Source organism: Scyliorhinus torazame, chromosome 15 (genome assembly GCF_047496885.1).
Source record: "Scyliorhinus torazame isolate Kashiwa2021f chromosome 15, sScyTor2.1, whole genome shotgun sequence".
Classification (NCBI taxonomy): domain Eukaryota; kingdom Metazoa; phylum Chordata; class Chondrichthyes; order Carcharhiniformes; family Scyliorhinidae; genus Scyliorhinus; species Scyliorhinus torazame.
The window spans coordinates 200,440,897-200,464,010 of NC_092721.1; the positions used below are offsets into that span (position 1 = coordinate 200,440,897).

The 23,114-nt window shown below is 50.2% G+C and overlaps 1 protein-coding gene across 5 annotated transcripts in view; it reads left to right on the top strand.

Annotated features, from left to right (window-relative positions):
• The window catches only part of gdpd5b (glycerophosphodiester phosphodiesterase domain containing 5b), a 317,896-nt gene that overhangs the window by 222,912 nt on the left and 71,870 nt on the right, over nucleotides 1-23,114 (top strand). For all 5 annotated transcript variants that reach the window (XM_072477424.1, XM_072477426.1, XM_072477422.1 and 2 more), the window contains 4 exons: nucleotides 16,261-16,354; nucleotides 17,595-17,654; nucleotides 22,181-22,279; nucleotides 22,898-22,991. In XM_072477424.1, the coding sequence (XP_072333525.1) occupies nucleotides 16,261-16,354; nucleotides 17,595-17,654; nucleotides 22,181-22,279; nucleotides 22,898-22,991 (347 nt within the window). The remainder of the gene's footprint in view (nucleotides 1-16,260; nucleotides 16,355-17,594; nucleotides 17,655-22,180; nucleotides 22,280-22,897; nucleotides 22,992-23,114) is intronic.

Sequence of the window (23,114 nt, forward strand, 5' to 3'; positions counted from 1 at the left end):
GGAGTTGCAGATAGCGAGGAGGACTGTCAGAGAATACAGCAAAATATAGACAGATTGGAGAGTTGGGCAGAGAAATGGCAGATGGAGTTCAATCCAGGAAATGCGAGGTGATGCATTTTGGAAGATCTAATTCAAGAGCGGACTATACGGTCAATGGAAGAGTCCTGGGGAAAATTGATGTACAGAGAGATCTGGGTGTCAGGTCCATTGTACCCTGAAGGTGGCAACGCAGGTCGATAGAGTGGTCAAGAAGGCATACAGGTTGCTTGCCTTCATCGGATGGGGTATTGAGTACAAGAGTCGGCAGGTCATGTTACAGTTGTATAGGACTTTGGTTAGGCCACATTTGGAATACTGCGTGCAGTTCTGGTCGCCACATTACCAGAAGGATGTGGATGCTTTAGAGAGGGTGCAGAGGAGGTTCACCAGGATGTTGCCTGGTATGGAGGGTGCTAGCTATGAAGAGAGGTTGAGTAGATTAGGATTGTTTTCGTTGGAAAGACGGGGGTTGAGGGGGGACCTGATTGAGGTCTACAAAATTATGAGGTATGGACAGGGTGGATAGCAACAAGCTTTTCCCAAGAGTGGGGGTGTCAATTACAAGGGGTCACAATTTAAAGGTGAGAGAGGGAAAGTTTAAGGGAGATGGGCGTGGAAAGTTTTGAACACAGAGGGTGGTGGGTGCCTGGAACGCTTTGCCAGCGGAGGTGGTAGAGGCGGGCACGATAGCATCATTCAAGATACATCTAGACAGATATATGAACGGGCGGGGAACAGAGGGTAGTAGATCCTTGAAAAATAGGCGACAGGTTTAGATAAAGGATCTGGATCGGCGCAGGCTGGGAGGGCCGAAGAGCCTGTTCCTGTGCTGTAAATTTTCTTTGTTCTTTGTTCAGTCAATAAATCCCTCACCAAACCCAAACCTTCCCAGCGCCTCCCACAGGTAATTCCACTCCACCCAATCAAAAGACTTCTCCGCATCCATCGCTACCACCACCTCCGCCTCCTCTCCTTCTGAGGGCATCATAATAACATTTAAAAGCCTTCGAACATTGGCCTTGAGTTGCCTGCCCTTAACAAATCCCGTCTGGTCTTCCCCTATCACTCCCGGGACGCAGTCCTCTGTCCTTGTGGCCAGTATCTTAGCCAGCAGTTTGACATCCACATTCAGTAGAGAAATCGGCCTGTATGACCCGCATTGCTCCGGATCCTTCTCCCGTTTCAGGATCAATGAAATCGAGGCCTGCGACATTGTTGGGGGGAGGACTCCCTTCTCTCTTGCTCCGTTAAATGTCCTCACCAGCAGTGGGCTCAATATCTCTGAAAACTTCTTTTAGAATTCCACTGGGTAGCTGTCAGGCCCCGGGGCCTTGCCCGACTGCATGCCCTCCAGCCCCTTGATTATTTCCTCAATCTCAATTGGGGCTCCCAGTCCCTCCACCTGGTCCTCCTCCACCCATGGGAACCTCAACTGATCCAGAAATTGCCTCGTCCCCTTCACCCGAGCAGGGGGTTCCGACTCATATAATTAATATAAAAGTCCTTAAACACCTCGTTCACCCCCGCTGGGTCCAGGACAGTATTACCGTCTCTACTCTTTACTTTACCTATCTCCCTGGCCGCGCCTCTTTTCCTGAGCTGATGCACCAGCATTCTGCTTGCCTTTTCCCTGTACTCATCGATCACCCCCCTTGCCTTCCTCAACTGTTCCACTGCTTTACCTGTGGTCAACAGCCCAAACTCCACCTGTAACCTCCGCCACTCCCTCAGTAGCCCCGCGTCCGGGGCCTCCGAGTATCTCCTGTCCACCTAGAGTATCTCCTCCACTAATCTATCCCTCTCAGCCCGTTATGCCTTTTCTCTGTGGACCCGTATCGAGATTAATTCCACTCTGACTACTGTCCTTCAAAGCTTCCCAGACCGTCGCTGCAGAGACCTCCCCCATATCATTTGTTTCCAGGTAGTTCTGGATGGACTTGTTAACCCGCCCACAGGTCGCTTCGTCCGCTAGCAACCCCACATCCAGTCTCCACATCGGGCGTTTCCCTCTCTCCACACTAACCTGTAGATCCACCCAGTGTGGGGCATGGTCCGACACTGCGATTGCCGAATATTCAGTATCCACCACCTTCGGTATTAGTGCCCTGCTCAGAACAAAAAAGTCAATGCGAGAGTATACCTTGTGGACATGTGAAAAAAAGGAAAACTCCTTTGTTCTCGGCCGTGCAAATCTCCATGGGTCTACTCCCCCCATCTGTTCCATAAAGCCCTTCAATTCCTTTGCCGCAGCCGGCCTCCTCCCTGTCCTGGATTTTGACTGGTCCAATTCCGGATCAAAGACTGTGTTGAATTCCCCTCCAATGATCAGGTTATGTGACTGTAAGTCTGGGATCTTACCTAACACCCGCCTCATAAATTCCACGTCGTCCCAATTTGGAGCATATATGTTCACGAGTACCACTCGCACCCCCTCCAGCTTCCCACTCACCATTATGTACCTACCCCCCTCGTCTGACATGATTCTCCCTGCCTCGAATGCTACTCGTTTCCTGATCAAAATCGCTACCCCCCTGGTCTTTGAGTCCAGTCCTGAGTGGAACACTTGGCTAACCCACTCCTTCCCCAATCTCGTCTGGTCTGTAACCTTTAGGTGTGTCTCTTGTAGCATTGCCACATCCGCCTTCAGTTCCCTCAAATGCGCGAACACGTGAGCCCTCTTGACCGGCCCATTCAGCCCTCTCACGTTCCATGTGATCAGCCTGGACGGGGGGCTTCCAACCCCCCCGCCGCCGACTAGCCATCACCGTTTTTAGGCCCAACACTAAAAACCCAATCCCCCAAGTCAAGCTCCAGCACAACACCTGTCCACCCCCACTACGCTTCCAAGAATCAGCTGACCCATGCTGACTCGATAGCTCCCGCCCCTGGCACCAAGCAGTCTGTCTCCCTATTGTACTCTCCTCCCTCGCCCCCACATGAATAAACATTTTAAAAGCATCACATTCCCCAGTAAACAAACAACAGGAAAAAAAAACAGTGAAGAAACGATCACTTTCGAAAAATAGTCACCTAAAAAGCAGAACTAAATTCAAAGCCCATCGCCCCCTCTAACAAGGTCCCTGCAAGACAGATCAACCATCCACACAGCCCATTATTTCACATAGAGCTACTTAGATTTTTACAATCCCGCACCACAAATCGCTTCCACAGTACTTCTCCAAGGCTTAAGTGTCTTTTAATTCGCCTCCAGCTTCATTTCTTTAATAAAGGTCCATACTTTGTCTGCCGTTTCAAAGTAGAAGTTCCGTTCCTCATGTGTGACCCACAGACGGGCTGGGTACAGCATCCCGAACTTCACCCCCTTCTTAAAGAGGGTCGTTTTTGCCCGATTGGACCCAGCTTGCCTCTTGGCCAAATCCGCTCCCAGGTCCTGATAGATACGCAACTCACATTTCTCCCACTTGCTGCTCCGTTCTTTCTTGGCCCACCGCAAAACGTGTTCCTTGTTCATGAAACAGTGAAAACGTACAACCATGGCCCTCGGCGGCTCGTTCGCCCTGGGCTTCCTCGCGAGGGCTCTGTGCGCTCTGTCCAATTGCAGGGGCCGAGGGAACGCCCCAGCCCCCATCAACTTCTCCAAAATGTCCGTCACATAGGCCCTCGCATCCGATCCCCCACTGCATTCAGGGAGGCCAACAATTCTGAGATTCTGCTTCCTGGACCTATTCTCCAGGTCCTCCAGCTTCTCCTGCATTCTTTCCTGGCGGTCGTTCATCATCCCCATCTTGCTTTCCAGCACGGTTATATACTCCTCGTGCTCGGACAACTTTTGTTCCACCTCCTGGATCGCTCTCCCGTGGGTTTCCTGATTCTGAACCACTTGATCAATCGAAGTCTTGATCGGGTCCAGCGTGTCCTTCTTCAGCTGGGCGAAGCAATCCTCGAAAAACTTCACCAGCTGCTCCGTCTCCCCGCGGCCCTTGCCCTCCGCCATGCTGTCCCGTGTTACCAGCTCTGCTTGCGTCTCCCTTGTAGGACTTTGTCATCTCACACGGCCACTTCTGGTCCAATTCTCCATACACCGGAGGGGGATTTCTCCCCACTGTCTCACTCTTCACCGATTTATCCCATAAAATCCGAAAAAAACATGGGGGAAAAGGTCCAAAAGTCCGTTACAGGCGGGAGCGGTCAAATGTGTGACCTACCCCTCCATGGTCGCCACCGGAAGCATCGGGATGTGTCTGTCTGTCTGTGTGGGGGGACGTGTCTTTCTGTCTGCGCGGGAGGATGTGTCCGTTTGTCTGTGCGGGGGGATGTGTCTGTCTGTCTGCATGGGGGGACGTGTCTGTCTGTCTGTGTGGGGGGACGTGTCTGTCTGTCTGCGCGGGAGGACGTGTCCATTTGTCTGTGCGGGGGGACGTGTCTGTCTGCGCGGGGGACGTGTCTGTCTGTCTGCGCGGGAGGACGTGTCCGTTTGTCTGTGCGGGGGGACGTGTCTGTCTGCGCGAGGGACGTGTCTGTCTGTCTGCGCAGGGGGACGTGTCTGTCTGCGCGAGGGGACGTGTCTGTCTGCGCATGGTGACATGTTTGCTGTCTGCGTGGGGGGCGTGTCTGTCTGTCTGCATGGGGGGGCGTTTCTGTGTGGGGGACGTGTCTGTCTGTCTGCGCGGGGGGGACGTGTCTGTCTGCACGTGGGGATGGGTCTGTCTGCGCGGGGGAGGCGTGTCTGTCTGTCTGCGTGGGGGGTGTCTGTCGGTGTGTGTGGGGGACGTGTCTGTCTGTCTGCGCAGGGGACGTGTCTGTCTCTGCGCAGGGGGATGTGTCTGTCTGCGCGGGGGGGGACGTGTCTATCTGCGCGGGGGGGACGTGTTTGTCTGTCTACAAGGGGGGGGGGGAGTGTCTGTCTGTCTGCTCTGGGGGGGGGGATGTGTCTATCTGTCTGTGAGGGGGAAAGTGTCTGTCTGCGCAGGGTTTGGGGATGGTCTGTATGTGCCTGGGGTATATGGAGTCTTTTCCCACTACGATCTCTTTCTTTGTGAAGGAACATTGAAACTTTCCAGCTGCTGCTGGAATTTCTGTACCATTCTGTACAAGACTGATTCATCTCTGCATGTCCAGTGAAGTGAACACCACTGGAAAAGTTAATTAGCACCCCCGCCCCCACATACCCTGCCTCCAAATGTCAATGTCCCCCTGAAACCCCCCCCTCGAACCTCTGTAATCTGCTGTCGGTAGGCTGTTACCGCACACAAACAAATACAATCGGTCTCTGCCCCTATTTGAAAATTCTCATCCTTGTTTTCAACCCATGGCATCACCTCACCCTTCCTCTGTAATCCCTCTCTGCCAACCTCCACCCAAAACCTCTGAGACCGCTGCTTTCCGTTCATTCAAGCCCCTGACCATCCTCCATTTTAATCTCTGTCATCGGTGGCTGTGCCTTCAGTTTCAGTGAGGTAATGCATTTTGGAAGGTCTAATGCAGGTAGGGAATATACAGTGAATGGTAGAACCCTCAAGAGTATTGACAGTCAGAGAGATCTAGATGTACAGGCCCACAGGTCACTGAAAGGGGCAACACAGGTGGAGAAGGTAGTCAAGAAGGCATACGGCATGCTTGCCTTCATTGGCCGGGGCATTGAGTATAAGAATTGGCAAGTCATGTTGCAGCTGTATAGAACCTTAGTTAGGCCACACTTGGAGTATAGTGTTCAATTCTGGTCGCCACACTACCAGAAGGATGTGGAGGCTTTAGAGAGGGTGCAGAAGAGATTTACCAGAATGTTGCCTGGTATGGAGGGCATTAGCTATGAGGAGCGGTTGAATAAACTCGGTTTGTTCTCACTGGAACGATGGAGGTTGAAGGGCGACCTGATAGAGGTCTACAAAATTATGAGGGGCATAGACAGAGTGGATAGTCAGAGGCTTTTCCCCTGGGTGGAATAGTTAATTACTAGGGGGCATAGGTTGAAGGAGCGAGGGGCAAGATTTAGAGGAGATGTACGAGGCAGGTATTTTACACAGAGGGTAGTGGGTGCCTGGAACTCGCTGCCGGAGGAGGTGGTGGAAGCAGGGACGATAGTGACATTTAAGGGGCATCTTGACAAATACATGAATAGAGGGATACGGACCCAGGAAGTGTAGAAGATTGTAGTTTAGTCAGGCAGCATGGTTGGCATGTGCTTGGAGGGCCGAAGGGCCTGTTCCTGTGCTGTACTTATCTTTGTTCTTTTTTCTTTCCTGGGTCTTGAGCTCTGGAATTCCTGCTAAACCTCTCAATCTCTCTTGCATTAATGCTCCTTACAATCTGTCTCTCTGCCCTAATATTGCCCTGTGTGGTTGCATGCCAAATTTTGCTTTAGAACCCTCCTGTTAGAACGCACCCTGCAATATTTACATACATTAAACATGTCCATGTCATATTAATGACATTTTTAAGGTTTAATGGAGATCACATTGTTAATCAGGTGATGGGTATTTGTACATCGATAGATGGGGTTAGCTGGGACGCTGGGGGTTGGATTGGATTTGTTTATTATCACGTGTACCGAGGCACAGTGAAAAGTATTGTTCTAAATGTAGCTCAGACAGATCATTCCGTCCGTGAAAAGAAAATACATAATAAGGCAAACATAAAATACAAAGGGCAGTCTGCCCCACAATGGGGAACCCCATTGACCCGCCGGCGGGTCGGGGCAAAAATGTGGCGTAACGGGGCGGAGAATCTCGCCCCCAATGGGAATACATCGGCACAGGCACCGGGTGAAGCATACAGGAGTGCAGGACTACTCAGAATGAAGATGTCTGAAGAGATCAGACCAGTCCATCAGTCCACGAGAGGGTTGGTTAGGAGTTTGGTAACAGCGGGGAAGAAGCTGTTTTTCAACCTGGTGTGGCGATGCCGGCGTTGGGCTGGGGTGGGCTCAGTAAGAAGTCCTACAACACCTAGTTAAAGTCCAACAGGTTTGTTTCGAATCACAAGCTTTCGGAGTGTAGCTCCTTCCTCAGGCGATGCCACTACATAAAACGCAAGTTATTATTCTTAGCGTTTTATGCTCCACAGGAGCCCCCTCCCATTCTATTTCGACTAATCCCATCGACGAATCCTTCAATTTCTTTCAACTTAATGTGCTTATCCAGCTTTCCATTAGGAGCAGACTCGATGGGCCGAATGGCCCATTTCTGCTCCGGAATATTATGGTCTTATGATCCTCTGCGTGGCAGTGAGTTCCACGTTTTGTCGTTCTCTGGGTAAAGATTCCCTATTGGATAAAGGAATGTTCCGGTTCCCCAGCCGCGCGTTTCTCGGTGGTGCGCCGGTTGCTGGAGGCGGGATTCTCTATTCCCACCGCTTGAATCCGCCCCATGCCACCGGGAAACCTGTGGGCGGCTAGTGTGCTGCTGGCGGGTAGAGAGAATCCCTGCGGGCGGAGAATTCCGGTCAAGGAGTTGGGTGTTTCCTGGAAGAATATTCGCCGATGAGACGTGACTGAGTCTCACCTCATCCAATTTGGATGGGAAAAGGTTGGGGGGGGGGGGCGGGATTGGGAAATCAGAAGAGTGTGAGAGACTAGGACCTTGCTCTGTAGTTTGTTGATTAAATATATAGGGATATGCTCATTGCTATCTCTAAAAATTTTTAACTGGACGCAGACCCAAGATGGCCTCATCAATGTGTATCTATTACCCTTGAACAAAAGGAGCTACCTGGTAATATCAGGAAGACACGTGCATCATTATCTCTGAAGAGACACTAATGGCCCCTGTGGGCTGCACGGAGCAAATTCATCGAGAGCTATACAAAGGCCACCTGCATTTCACAACCCGGGCTGGCCAACAGGACTCTGCTTGTCTGCTAAGACAAAGGACCCAGCAACCTTCCTTACAATTCTTACTGGTTATGGCATTCCAACAATCTTGGGGAGCCAGACGAGGGATACAGACCCGTTGTCAATGGCGGTGTGCACAAACGGGGATCATGCGGCATGGGCTTCTGGCTTGTGGAACCGGTAATCGTGTACTGCACAGTCTCAGTCTGCCATTTTACCATCTAACCAGCAGCAAGACAGCAAAGAAGCTCTGGCCCGGGGGGGTGGGTGGGGCGGGGGGCAGGGGGGGGTGGGGGGCAGGTGGGGCGGGGGGCAGGGGGGGGTGGGGGGCAGGGGGGTGGGGGGGAGGGGCAGGGGGGTGGGGGGAGGGGCAGGGGGGGTGGGGGGAGGGGCAGGGGGGTGGGGGGGGAGGGGCAGGGGGGTGGGGGGCAGGGGGGGTGGGGGGCAGGGGGGGGTGGGGGGCAGGGGGGGCGGGGCGGGGGGGAGGGGCAGGGGGTGGGGGGGGAGGGGCAGGGGGGTGGGGGGAGGGGCAGGGGGGTGGGGGGGGCAGGGGGGGCAGGGCAGGGGACCCAGCTCCTGCTGGAAATTCTGTACATTGTCCACAAGACCCATTCATCTCCACATGTCTAGCGAAGACAACGCTACCGTAAAGATTAACTACCCTCACATTGGTTTTCAGCTCACCAACCTGCAAGAAGGAATATCACCCCCCCCCCCCCCTCCCCCCACCACCCCTCCCCCCTTCCCTCCTCCCAAGTCATGATGTGTTTTCTGGTGGCAGTTTCTTCTGGTCCCACCAGACCTATAGTGCTTTGTACAACATGTCCGCCCTGCTGCTAGAGGATGGGGGGGGGGGGGGGGGGTGCAGGGCTGGAAAAGTCCACCCAATATTGATTTTCTCTGTCATCTCTGCAGTGTAAACTTTTATTTTTCTCTCCGGACATTTTATTGCATGGAGGCAAATGAGACAATAATGTGACATCGATAACGCCCCCCCCCCCCCCCCATCCCCACCACATTTTCAGTGTGAGCAAATAAACTAACCCTTTGAGTTCATCCGACCTTGGGTTTGGTGTGGGGCTATTAATGAAAAATGGATCACATCAAGGCTGGAGGGTTGTGAAAATGAATTCTAGACTCTGGAACCCACATGAAACGATGGTCGGATGTGTTTCCCGGCAGCAGGACTATCTGTTCAGGCTGAGGTCCACAGTGTTTTGGATAGTTTGCCCGCCCCGCTGCTGGACTGCTCGCCATGGTGGGGGGCACGGGGAAGCAAATCAAAAGCACCTTTCTTTTTCAGATGGGTGGTGAGCAGAGAAATCAGATTAATTGCCCCCCCCCCCACACCCCCTAATCCGTCGCAGGACCAGGAATTGGGATGCTATACAAGTCAGAGTCTGCAACCCGCCAGAGGCGCCAAGTGACCGGGTGGTTAAGCTGTGCGGAAAGAGACGTTCTGTCGGAGCAATGGATCAGGCTGGAGGCGGAATGAGTTGTAAAAAGAAGGGGCGTGCATTTATATAGCGCCTTTTACAACCTCAAGGTGTTCCAGAGTGCATTACTGCCACCAAAATCGTTTTGACATGTAGTCACTGCTGTAATGTATGGGGCGGGTAATTTGCGCATGGCAAGATCCCACTCGCAAACAACAATACGGTGAATACTGTACAATCTGCTTCATTTTAGTAATGTTGATTGAGGGATAATTATTGGCCAGGATACGCAGGGAGAGTTACACGTTTCCCCCCCCCCCCCCCTCCCTCTCCACTGCCACCTTCCCCCCCACCGCTCACCTCCAGTCCCCCACACTTCTGCATAATAAGGGGTGCGACAGAAGGAAGTGTGTCCCAGGATTCTAGATGCCAGCCGTTGTGCTGCAGGTGACCTTTTGAGTGTGAATCCAGATGGGGGAGGTGACTCTGCTAATGATCAGCTTTGCAACCGCCTGATGGAGCGATCGGCCCTCTTTATAGTTCTGTTCATCACAGCCTGAGGCACTCGGGGTCTATAATTACCCGAAGACGCAGCGAGACAGCAGGACACTCTTGTAATTGTTTCTCTGGAAAGGTTTTGTTTTCGTGTTCTAACTTGGCACCAATGTAGCCTCCCCTCAAATCATTTCATTCCCTGCGCAGGAACTTGCATCAATATAGTCCCATTTCATGCTTGTACGATGAGCTTTCAGCTGTCGGGAACATTTGTTGAAGTGTCATTCCTGCGATCGAAACAGTAATACAGCAGCTAACGTGTGCACAGCAAGCTCCCACAAACAGTAATGTGATTAATGACCTGGTCGTCTGTGTCTCTTGTGATGTTGGTTGAGGGATAAATATTTGTTAGGACCAGGGGCAAGCAATAATGCCATGGTATCTTTCTGTTCAACAGAGAGGGGCAAATGGGACTTTCGCTTAATGCCTCATCTGAAAGACGTCCCCTCTGACAGTGCAGCACCCACTCGATGCTGCATTGGGAGTGTTCGCCCAGGGTTTTATCCTCTAGTCTCTGCAGTGGGACAGGAACCCACAACGTTCGGACTCGCAGCTGAGAGTTCTACCCACTGAGCCAGGTCTCAACTGTGGATTACAATGCCCCTACCCCACCCCACAGCCCACCTCGTGTTTACTGAGGGGGAATCGAGACTCGAAACATGAGCTCCCTTCTCTCTCCACAGATGCTGTCAGACCTGCTGAGATTGTCCAGTGTGTTCCATTTTCATTACATGACCTCAGGGGTGTTCCAACCAATCAATTACTTTCTTTTTGAAGTGTTTTCAGATACTGAAGCAGTCTATATCCATATGTAATGAGAAATGGACAACATTCCAGCCTTGGGCTGATAAGTGGCAAGGAACATTCACACCACACAAGTGCCAGGCAATGACCATCTCCTACAAGAGAGAATCTAACCATCGCCCCTTGACATTCAATGGCATTACCAATTCCCCACTATCAATATCCTGGGGGTTACCATTGACCAGAAATACTGGACTGGCCATGTAAATACTGTGGTTGCAAGACAGATCAGAGGCTTGGAATCCTGTGGCAAGCAACTCACCTCCTGACTCCCCAAAGTCTGTCCACTATCTACAAGGCACAAGTCAGGAGTGTGATGGGATACTCTCCACTTGCCTGGATGAATGCGGCTCCAACAACACTCAAGGAGCTCGACATCATCTTGGAAAAAGCAGCCCATTTGATTGCTCCTCCTTCCACAAACATTCATTCCCTCCACCACCGATGAACAGTGGCAGCCGTGTGAACCATCTACAAGATGTACGGCAGCAACTCACCAAGGTTCCTCAGGCAGCACCTTCCAAACCCACGACCCCTACCATCTCGAAGGACAAGAGCAGCAGCTACCTGGGAACGTCACCACCTGGAGGTTCCCCTCCACGTCACTCACCAGCCTGACTTGGAAATATATTGCCGTTCCTTCACTGTCGCTGGGACACAATCCTGGAAGTCCCTCCCTAACAGCACAGTGGATGTACCTACACCTCGGGAACTGCAACAGTTCAAGGAGGCAGCTCACCACCACCTTCTCCAGGGCAATTCGGGATGGGCAATAAATGCTGGCCTAGCAAGTGACCCCCACATCCCGTGACTAAGAACGTCACTGATCTAAGATGGGAGCCCTGCCGGCCAGGTTTTCACCAAGTCCCAAAGGCAGCAATGTCCAGTTATTTATTTCATAGATTTCATAGAATTTACAGTGCAGAAGGAGGCCATTCGGCCCATCGAGTCTGCACCGGCTCTTGGAAAGAGCACCCTACCCAAGGTCAACACCTCCACCCTATCCCCATAACCCAGTAACCCCACCAACACTAAGGGCAATTTTGGACACTAAGGGCATTTTATCATGGCCAATCCACCTAACCTGCACATCTTTGGACTGTGGGAGGAAACCGGAGCACCCGGAGGAAACCCACGCAGACATGGGGATGATGTGCAGACTCCGCACAGACAGTGACCCAAGCCGGAATCGAACCTGGGACCCTGGAGCTGTGAAGCAATTGTGCTATCCACAATGTTACCGTGCTGCACTGTTGATTGAGGGATAGATATTGACCAGGGCACACCAGGGAGAACTCGCTCTTGTTCTTCGAAGTAGTTGTTTACGCGCAGCCCGCCCTCCGTACTGTGCTGGGAGCATCAGCCTGAACTCTGTCACATACTTAAGTTTCATGTGTCCCAGTACACTGGCTCCAAGTTAAACACATATGGACTCTGCCTTTGCAGCAGTGTTTTAGCAGCCTGAGGGAACTTGACCTTTCTCTGCTTCCTGTCTCTTCCCTCTCACCATTGTACTAGGAGAGTCGGCCAGGATTACATGTTGAGGCCTCCTGAGTGGGATTCTAATCCACAGTCTTCTGTCTCCGTGCCTGGGGTGCTGCCCCACTGAGCCACAGCGGACACATGCCGATTTATTTTTCAAACGCCACTTTACACCGATTGAGTCAGTACCTGCTGAGGCTCAGTTGTCTGCCTGCAAATCAGCTCTGCTTACAGTGCGCATTTAAAACCGTGTCTGTAACCTCACCCTCCCCTCTCGCCTGCACCCCCTGCAGCCTGAAAACTCTCCATTCTTCCAGCTCTCCACTCTCGTGCACCCCTCTCTTCCTTCACCTCGTTATTCAATGGGGTCATGGCTCAAACCCATTTACCCCTCTCTTGTCCCCGTATCCCTTGATGATTCTACCCAGTAAAACTCCCATCAGCCTCGGGTTTTACAAGTCTGATTAGCACCACAGCATCCACTTTTGGGGTAGATTATCATAGATTATCATAGAATTTACAGTGCAGAAGGAGGCCATTTGGCCCATCGAGTCTGCACCGGCTCTTGGAAAGAGCACCCTACCCAAGGTCAACACCTCCACCCTATCCCCGTAACCTAGTAACCCCACCCAACACTAAGGGCAATTTTGGACACTAAGGTCAATTTTTCATGGCCAATCCACCTAACCTGCACATCTTTGGACTGTGGGAGGAAACCGGAGCACCCGGAGGAAACCCACGCAGACATGGGGAGAACGTGCAGACTCCGCACAGACAGCGACCCAAGCCGGAATTGAACGTGGGACCCTGGAGCTGTGAAGCAATTGTGCTATCCAGAAGGCTACTGTGCTGCCCACGGGTAGAAAGGGGAGAGTGTTCCCAGACTTCCACTCCCCTTTCTGTGTCGAGGTGTTCCCCGGTTTGGCCCCCCCCTCAATTCGTTTTGTACTTTTCAATGGAATGTAGGGCCCCAGACGGTTTTACCCCTCCCAATTTGCTCTTGAGAACAGTTCGGACTCAACCACATTGCTGTGGGTCTGGAGTCGCATGTAGGCCAGGCCGGGTAAGGACGGCAGATTTCCTTCACGAAAGGACATCAGTGAACCAGATGAGTTTTTACAACAATCGATGACCGTTTCCTGGTCACCGTCACTGAGACTAGCTTTCAATTGCCGTGCTGGGATTTGAACCCATGACATCCAGAGCATTAATCTGGGGCCTCTAGTCCGGTGATATTATCACTACGTCACCATTTCTCCAAACGGCCGCCTTCTAACTAAAAAGTTCTGAACTCCAGGCAGTACAAGGGAAGCTTAGGTAACCGAGCTTCACAATTGAACCCTATTAGCCCCAGTATCACAGTATTATCAGGGGACAGAAGGAGGCCATTCGGTACATTGTGTCTGCTAATCAAATGAGCGTGATGACTCCATACCCTTTCCTTGCCTTTCCCCCACACCCTGCACAATGTTTCTGTTCAAGTAATCACCTAACCGCTTTTCAACGGCTCGATTGAAGCTGCCTCCACCACACTTTAAACCTGCAAATCACTTTAAACCTGTGCCCTCTCGTTTCTCGATCCTTGGGCGAGCTGGGGTGGGAGGGGTGAATCTGAGCTGAGTCCTCTCTAGAGGCGAGTATCTGCTGCCTGAGGTGCGATGCCCAGTTACCCCGTCTGCCCAACTTGCAGCGTCACTTTCTCTCCTTTCTACACCAACCCCACCGTAGCATTTCGGCTATCTCTTCCTTAAACCATTCAGGGTTCAAGCCCCACTCCAGGGCTCGGGCACAACTTATGGGCAGCATTGGAACTCACTGCCTGAAGTACATTCAAGGGGAACTTCCAAAACCGATTTAGATGCATCCTTGAAAAGGAAAGACTTTCAGGGCGATATGGAAGGGGGAGTAGGGCTAATTGGATCGGTCTTGCAAAAGACGCAGAGTGAGCTGGATGGGCTGAATGGCCTTCTATGCTGTCACATTCTTTGAGGGTTTACTGCATTGTTGGAGCTGCCACCTTTTGATGAGAAGTGGAAATGAGAGCTGATCTTCCGGCTCATGTGGGTGTTGCAAAACTCCCGTTGTGCTGCTCAAAGAGGAGGGCAGGCCCCCCCATCGGTGCCCTGGCCTCAATCAACATCGCCAAAAATACAATAAATTTATCATTTACTGATGGTGGTGAGTTACTGTGTGAAAAACGGCTGCTACGGTTTCTTACACACCAGCAGAGACTGAACTCCAAACATGAGCCAGCGTGTGAACCACTTAGACACAACCCGGCCTGATCATGTAATGTGAGTGTGTTAATATTGTCCTTCCATCTCCAGGGGCAAGGAGAGCAAGGGCACAGCCAATGGGCCCAGACTGGGTCAATGCACTATTTAGTCTGATTTGATTGGTCACTGGAAGGCTTTGTGCCAAATTTTAAATTCACATCCTAGTTTCCAATTTTGCCCATGCCCTTATCCCTCCTTATCCCTCCCTTATCCCTCCCTTATCCCTCTCTTATACCACCTTATCCCACCTTATCCGACCTTATCCCTCCTTTATCCCTCCTTTATCCCTCCTTTATCCCTCCCTTATCCCTCCCTTATCCCTCCCTTACCCCTCTCTTATCCCTCCCTTATCCCTCCCTACCCATGTAACATTCTCCAGCAGCAGAATCCCCCTCCTTCTCTGCTCTCCATCAATTCTGGATTCTTGTGTATCCCTGATTTTAATTGCTTCACCATTTGTGGCCATGCCCTCTCTCTCTATCCTTCTCTCTCCCTCTCTGTCTCTGTCTGTCTCTCTCTTTCTCTCTCTCTCTCTCTCTCGCTCACTTTCTCTCTCTCTGTTTCTCTCACTCTCTCGGTCTCTGTCTCACTCTCTCTCTCTCTCTCTCTCACTCTCTTTTTCTCTGTTTCTCTCTGTTTCTCTCTCTCTGTCTCTGTGTCTCTCTGTTTCTCTCTCTCTCTCACTGTCTGTCTCTCTCTCTCTCGCTATCTCTGTCACTGTGTGTGTCTCGCTGTCTCTCTGTCTCTTTTTTTTGTGTGTCTCTCTCTGCCTCTGTCTTTGCCTCTGTCTATGTCTCTGTCTGTGTGTGACTCTCCCTCTCTCTCTCTGTCTCTGTTTCTCTCTCTTTCCATTGGTCACCAGCTCTGACATAAAGGGATTCAGGAGAATGGTTCCAGGGATGAGAAACAGGATAGATTGGAGAGATTCGGACTGTCCACCTTGGAGAAGAGCAGTGTGAGAGGAGATCTGATTGAGATGTTCAAAGTCCTGTGGGATCTGGACAGAGTAGACGGGGAGAAATTGTTCCCATTGGTGGAAAGCTGGAGAACCCGAGGGACACAGATTCAAGGTAATTTTAAAAAGCAGTGGTGACACGAGGAGAAACGGTTTCACACAGCGAGTGGTTAGGATCTGGAATGTACTATCTGTGAGTGTGGTGGAGACAGATTCACACAGCGAGTGGTTAGGATCTGGAATGCACTGTCTGTGAGTGTGGTGGAGGCAGATTCACACAGCGAGTGGTTAGGATCTGGAATGTACTATCTGAGAGTGTGGTGGAGGCAGATTCACACAGTGAGTGGTTAGGATCTGGAATGCACTGTCTGTGAGTGTGGTGGAGGCAGATTCACACAGTGAGTGGTTAGGATCTGGAATGTACTCTCTGTGAGTGTGGTGGAGACAGATTCACACAGCGAGTGGTTAGGATCTGGAATGCACTGTCTGTGAGTGTGGTGGAGACAGATTCACACAGCGAGTGGTTAGGATCTGGAATGCACTGTCTGTGAGTGTGGTGGAGGCAGATTCACACAGTGAGTGGTTAGGATCTGGAATGAACTGTCTGTGAGTGTGGTGGAGGTTGGGTCAATCTTGGCTCTCAAAAGGGAACTGGTTCATTATCTCAAAAGAAAGCATTTGCAGGGCTACATGGTTGCTACTAGGCAAATTGTCCATTCAGAGAACCAGCAAGGAATCGACAGGCCGAATGGCCTGCTGCGGTAACCCTCGTATGACATGGGGCTCATTGGCAAACTTTGTCTGGTAACTTCTTGTGAAGGACTTGGGATATTTTTAATTCATTGAAGGCACGGTATAAATGCAAGTTGCGTTTTACACCTATGGCTAGTGTGAAGTAACTGGGGTCAATCTGTACTCTTTCAGGTACATGTACAATAACAAAGGTTACTGGAATGACTGGTCAGTTCCCGTGCTAGTCCTAGCTTCAGCTGGCTTCATCTACGTCGCGTTTCTACTGGTAAGTTAGAAGGAGATCTCTAGTCTGATCTGCAGGGAGTTTTCTTGGGTGGGAAGTGGGTGGGGGGAAGTTATGACGCAATTGATCCCGCGATCATATTGTTTCTATTCTTTAAACAGAAGCGAAGTACTGGGGGTGCCGGAAAGCCTAAATAAAAACAGAAAATGTTGGAAATATTCAGGTCTGGCAGCATCTGTGGAGAGAGAAAGCGAGTTAACGTTTCGAGTCCAATGTGACTCCTCTTCCGTTTCAAAGATTCATATTGGACTCAAAACGTCAACTCTGTTTCTCTCGCCACTGATGCTGGAGGACTTGCTGCGTATTTCCAGCATTTTCCCTTTTTTTCCCCCATTCCAGCTTCATCGTCCATGAACGTGGAGGCACCATCCTCAGGGAGAGATTCCATTAACCTGCGGCTCCTCATATTGAGCAGTTTTAAGAGGGAGGTGGGCCGGTAGCTTCAAACCTGTATCTTTGACCGAATATTTGGTGGTGCTTCCTGATGGAGGATTGGGACACACTGGTGCCTTCGTTGGTCCGATTTATTCACACTGTTTAATCCCCACTTCGCATGGCGAATAGGCACGTTCTGGACTGCCCTGGTGATAGATCTAGATTGTACGATGGTGTAAGATTGATGTTATCGAGTCTGCGGACCACTTTACATTTTAATTATCCAGATGACCATTTGGTTGCACAGAACTGGAGTATTGCTGAAAAAAATGCAATTTTGTCGCAGCTTTTCATTTTGCACTCGTCAAGTCAATCAGAAGAATGCTGATGTCATACGTATTCTTGCGATTGTCCTGACGAGTGTGGGACGAAAAGCTTCGACAAAATGCCTTTTCTCGGCAATTTGAGTTATCAGCAAAGTCGATCGTAACAAAAAACTGGGCGGGCTGCGAGGATTGCTGACAAACCCCCTCCTGCCTGACTCACGGAAAGCTGACATCTACCCACTCCAGATGGTGAGAATGATGAACCGGTGCATTCTGCCTGGGGTAGTATTAAGATTGATGGGAGAAGGGCATTGGTGGGGGTGGGGGGGGGGGGGGGGGGGGGTTGTGATCTCTCAGCAATGAAGGAGCCCGGTAAAAGGTCATTTGAAGGCTGTCGTAGGGTTTGGTGCGATGTAACTTTCCAAAGGGCCAGTAAAGGTGCAAATGGGCCAAATGGTCTTTTTATCTGTGCTGTACGATTCTTATGGTTCCAATTAATGTAATGATGGTTCATTTTTCAGATTTTAGCATTATGCCACATAGCAGTGGGGCAACAGATGAATCTGCACTGGCTACACAAGGTAAGAATGAGAATATCTGGAGAGATTTCACCAGGAACAATCCTTCCTTTCCCCTCCCATCTACTTGCTTGTTGACTCACCTCTCATTTCCATGGGTGACAGAAACGGTCTGGCACCTCATCCAAGAACTGGACACCAGGTACCTGGATAGCAAGGTTCCGGGGACAGAGCAGGGGGGAGTGGGCTAATTGGGAGCTCTTTGGGGTGCACCATAGGTCGAACAGCCTATTTGTGTATCGTGTGATAGGATTCTACAAAGTGACCTTTCTCCTGGATGGTTCATCACCTGCAGGTTATTGAACCAAGTAGGGCATCACAATAGGCCCCATACCCCGACTGGCCATGGCTCAATGACCGACACTCTGGCCTCTGCATCAGAAGGTCTAAATCCCACTCCAGGTAGTTGAGCACAAAAATCCACTCTGATCCTCCAGCGTGACACTGAGGAGTGCTGCACTGTCAGGGGTGCTGTCCTTTGGATGAAAGGTGAAACCAAGGTTCCATCTGTCCGTCCTGTTGCCTGAAAGGATTCCATGGTACTATTTTGAAGAAAAGCTGGGTGGGGAGAGGAGGGAGCTTTATGTGCGCACATTGACTGCTGCGTTACTGACATTGTAACAGTAACTACAGTTCAAGGGTGGCGCGGTGTGTTCGCACTGCTGCCTCTCGGCGCCGAGGACCCGGGTTCGATCCCGGCCCCGGGTCACTGTCCGTCTGGAATTTGCACATTCTCCCCGTGTCTGCGTGGGTTTCAGCTCCACAACCCAAAGATGTGCAGGGCAGGTGGATTGGCCACGCTAAATTGCCCTTTAATTGGGAAAAAAAATTGGTACTCTAAATTTTTTAAAAATGTGACTACAGTTCAGAAAATAAAACACTCTGGGACACCCAGAAGTTGTGAAAGACGCTGTATGAACGCAAGTCTCTTTCTTTGTAACTTTTCAAGTAATGGAACATCATTGGCCAATTTCAAATCCAAGATTACTAAATCAAAAGGGTTTTGGAAGGTCATGGCTGAAGCACCTAACATTTCCGCACCTTTCCCTTCATTACCCAGTTTTTATTACCCTTATTCTTTAGTTTGAAGAGCAATATAATGTAATCATTCAATAAATTTGCATTAATTTCAAGTCCAAGACACATTAATTTCTCTTTAAGAGGCTGTGTTAGAACAAACAAATAACAAAGAAATGTACAGCACAGGAACAGGCCCTTCGGCCCTCCAAGCCCGTGCCGACCATGCTGCCCGACTAAACTACAATCTTCTACACTTCCTGGGTCCGTATCCCTTTATTCCCATCCTATTCATGTATTTGTCAAGATGCCCCTTAAATGTCACTATCGTCCCTGCTTCCACCACCTCCTCCGGTAGCGAGTTCCAGGCACCCACTACCCTCTGTGTAAAAAAAACTTGCCTCGTACATCTACTCTAAACCTTGCCCCTCTCATCTTAAAACCTATGCCCCCTAGTAATTGACCCCTCTACCCTGGGGAAAAGCCTCTGACTATCCACTCTGTCTATGCCCCTCATAATTTTGTAGACCTCTATCAGGTCGCCCCTCAACCTCCGTCGTTCCAGTGAGAACAAACCAAGTTTATTCAACCGCTCCTCATAGCTAATGCCCTCCATCCAGGCAACATCCTGGCGAATCTCTTCTGCACCCTCTCTAAAGCCTCCACATCCTTCTGGTAGTGTGGCGACCAGAATTGAACACTATACTCCAAGTGTGGCCTAACTAAGGTTCTATACAGCTGCAACATGACTTGCCAATTCTTATACTCAATGCCCCGGCCAATGAAGGCAAGCATGCCGTATGCCTTCTTGACTACCTTCTCCACCTGTGTTGCCCCTTTCAGTGACCTGTGGACCTGTACACCTAGAGCCCTTGAGGGTTCCATCATTCACTGTATATTCCCTACCTGCATTAGACCTTCCAAAATGCATTACCTCACATTTGTCCAGATTAAACTCCATCTGCCATCTCTCCGCCCAAGTCTCCAAACAATCTAAATCCTGTTGTATCCTCTGACAGTCCTCATCACTATCCGCAATTCCACCAACCTTTGTGTCGTCTGCAAACTTACTAATCAGACCAGTTACATTTTCCTTCAAATCATTTATATATACTACAAACAGCAAAGGTCCCAGCACTGATCCCTGCGGAACACCACTAGTCACAGCCCTCCAATTAGAAAAGCATCCTTCCATTGCTACTCTCTGCCTTCTATGACCTAGCCAGTTCTGTATCCACCTTGCCAGCTCACCCCTGATCCCGTGTGACTTCACCTTTTGTACTAGTCTACCATGAGGGACCTTGTCAAAGGCCTTACTGAAGTCCATATAGACAACATCCACTGCCCTACCTGTATCAATCATCTTTGTGACCTCTTCGAAAAACTCTATCAAGTTAGTGAGACACAACCTCCCCTTCACAAAACCATGCTGCCTCTCACTAATACGTCCATTTGTTTCCAAATGGGAGTAGATCCTGCCTCGAAGAATTCTCTCCAGTAATTTCCCTACCACTGACGTAAGGCTCACCGGCCTGTAGTTCCCTGGATTATCCTTGGTACCCTTCTTAAACAAAGGAACAACATTGGCTATTCTCCAGTCCTCCGGGACATCACCTGAAGACAGTGAAGATCCAAAGATTTCTGTCAAGGCCTCAGCAATTTCCTCTCTAGCCTCCTTCAGTATTCTGGGGTAGATCCCATCAGGCCCTGGGGACTTACCTACCTTAATATTTTTCAAGACGCCCAACGCCTCGTCTTTTTGGATCTCAATGTGACCCAGGCTAATCTACACGTCCTTCTCCAGACTCAACATCCACCAATTCCTCCTCTTTGGTGAATACTGATGCAAAGTATTCATTTAGTACCTCGCCCATTTCCTCTGGCTCCACACATAGATTCCCTTGCCTATCCTTCAGTGGGCCAACCCTTTCCCTGGCTACCCTCTTGCTTTTTATGTACGTGTAAAAAACCTTGGGATTTTCCTTAACCCTATTTGCCAATGGCTTTTCGTGACCCCTTCTAGCCCTCCTGACTCCTTGCTTAAGTTCTTTCCTACTTTCCTTATATTCCACACAGGCTTCGTTTGTTCCCAGCCTTTTAGCACTGACAAATGCCTCCTTTTTCTTTTTGACGAGGCCTACAATATCTCTCGTTATCCAAGGTTCCCGAAAATTTCCGTATTTATCCTTCTTCCTCACAGGAACATGCCGGTCCTGAATTCCTTTCAACTGACACTTGAAAGCCTCCCACATGTCAGATGTTGATTTACCCTCAAACATCCGCCCCCAATCTAGGTTCTTCAGCTCCCACCTAATATTGTTATAATTAGCCTTCCCCCAATTTAGCACATTCACCCTAGGGCTACTCTTATCCTTGTCCACCAGCACTTTAAAACTTACCAAATTGTGGTCACTGTTCCCGAAATGCTCCTCTGCTGAAACTTCTACCACCTGGCCGGGCTCATTCCCCAATACCAGGTCCAGTACAGCCCCTTCCCTAGTTGGACTATCTACATATTGTTTTAAGAAGCCCTCCTTGATGCTCCTTACAAACTCTGCCCCGTTTAAGCCCCTGGCACTAAGTGAGTCCCAGTCAATATTGGGGAAGTTGAAGTCTCCCATCACAACAACCCTGTTGTTTTTACTCTTTTCCAAAATCTGTCTACCTATCTGCTCCTCTATCTCCCGCTGGCTGTTGAGAGGCCTGTAGTAAACCCCCAACATTGTGACTGCACCCTTCTTATTCCTGATCTCTACCCATGTAGCCTCACTGCCCTCTGAGGTGTCCTCCCATAGTACAGCTGTGATATTCTCCCTAACCAGTAGCGCAACTCCGTCAGCCCTTTTACATCCCCCTCTATCCCGCCTGAAACATCTAAATCCTGGAACGTTTAGCTGCCAATCCTGCCCTTCCCTCAACCAGGTCTCTGTAATGGCAACAACATCATAGTTCCAAGTACTGCCTTACCCGTAATACTTCTTGCATTAAAACTTATGCACTTCAGGCCACCAGACCCACTGTGTTCAGCAACTTCTCCCTGTCTGCTCTGCCTCAGAGCCACACTGGCCCTATTCCCTAGTTCCCCCTCAATGCTCTCACCTTCTGACCTATTGCTCCCGTGCCCACCCTTTTCTCAGGAAAAAAAAGCCTTAAGTGTCGTCCTTACTATCTCTCGCAAGTTTCTCTTTGTGAAGTCTATGGATTTCTGCGGACGAATCTCAAGACCGGGATTGTTTTTTGTTGGGTGAGGGTGTCAAAGATTGTGGACCGAGGGTGGGAAAATGGAGCAGAGATGCAGATTGGCTATCATCTCACTGAAGACTTGAGGGGCTGAATGGCCTGCTCCTGTGTCTCAGTGCCTGAAACTTGCAAGAGTTGGCAACCTGAGGATAGTGCTCCCCCGCCTATACCTCATTGATGTACTTGTCAGAATCCAGCACTATAAGATCATTCTCTTCTCAATAGTATAGACCATGAGTGTGCAAGGTACAAACATCGCTTTGCTTTTCCAGGTTGGGCTGACGGTGGTATTGGTGGCCATATCCGTAGCCATGATTTCAGTCAATCAGTTGTGGAATGAAGAATGGGACATAATTCTCATATCTTTTCAAGTAAGTATTCATTCTACCATTACCATTATCATTAATTATTGGTTTAGCTCGGTTTGCGGAACAGCTGGTCCGTGATGCAGAGCGAGGCCAGCAGCGTGGGTTCAGTTCCCCGTACTGGCTGAGGTGATTCTCAACTTTGCCCTTCCCCTGGGAGGTGGTGATCCTCAGGTTAAATCACCACCAGCCAGCTCTCTTTTCAGGGGACAACTAAGAGTGAACCACATTGCTGTGGGTCTGGTGTCACATGTAGGCCAGACCGGGTAAGGACGGCAGATTTCCTTCCCTGAACGACATAAGTGAACCAGACGGAGTTTTACAACAATCGATCATTTCATGGTCACCATTACTGAGAATGGGACCGGCCAATTGACTTTTGGTCGCACAGAAGGAGGACATTTGGTCCATCCTCCCTGTCCTAGCTCTTTACAACCCTGTTTTCTTCACCCCTCAATATATGTGTTTCCCTTTTGAAAGTTACTCTTGAATCCACTTGCACTGCCCTTACAGGCAGCGTGTCCCAGATGAGAACAACTCGCTGCGTTTAAAAAACACAATGAGAAGGAGAAAGTAAAGCTGGGACAGTAAGATTGATGTTTTATTTCTCTCTTCCTCACACAGGCCACGGCACCATTCCTGCACATCGGCGCAGTTGCTGCTGCTACAATGCTGGCCTGGCTTATTGCCGGGCAATTTGCTCGGTCAGAGAGAGTTGGTACGTAGTTGCCTGTTAACCGTTGCCTGGCCATGAGAATCAACCAGGCTCCCTTCTTTTCGCCTTGGCTCAGGTTTTGCGGGAATGGGGCAACTTGCCGAGTGCCCCCACCAGTTAGATTCG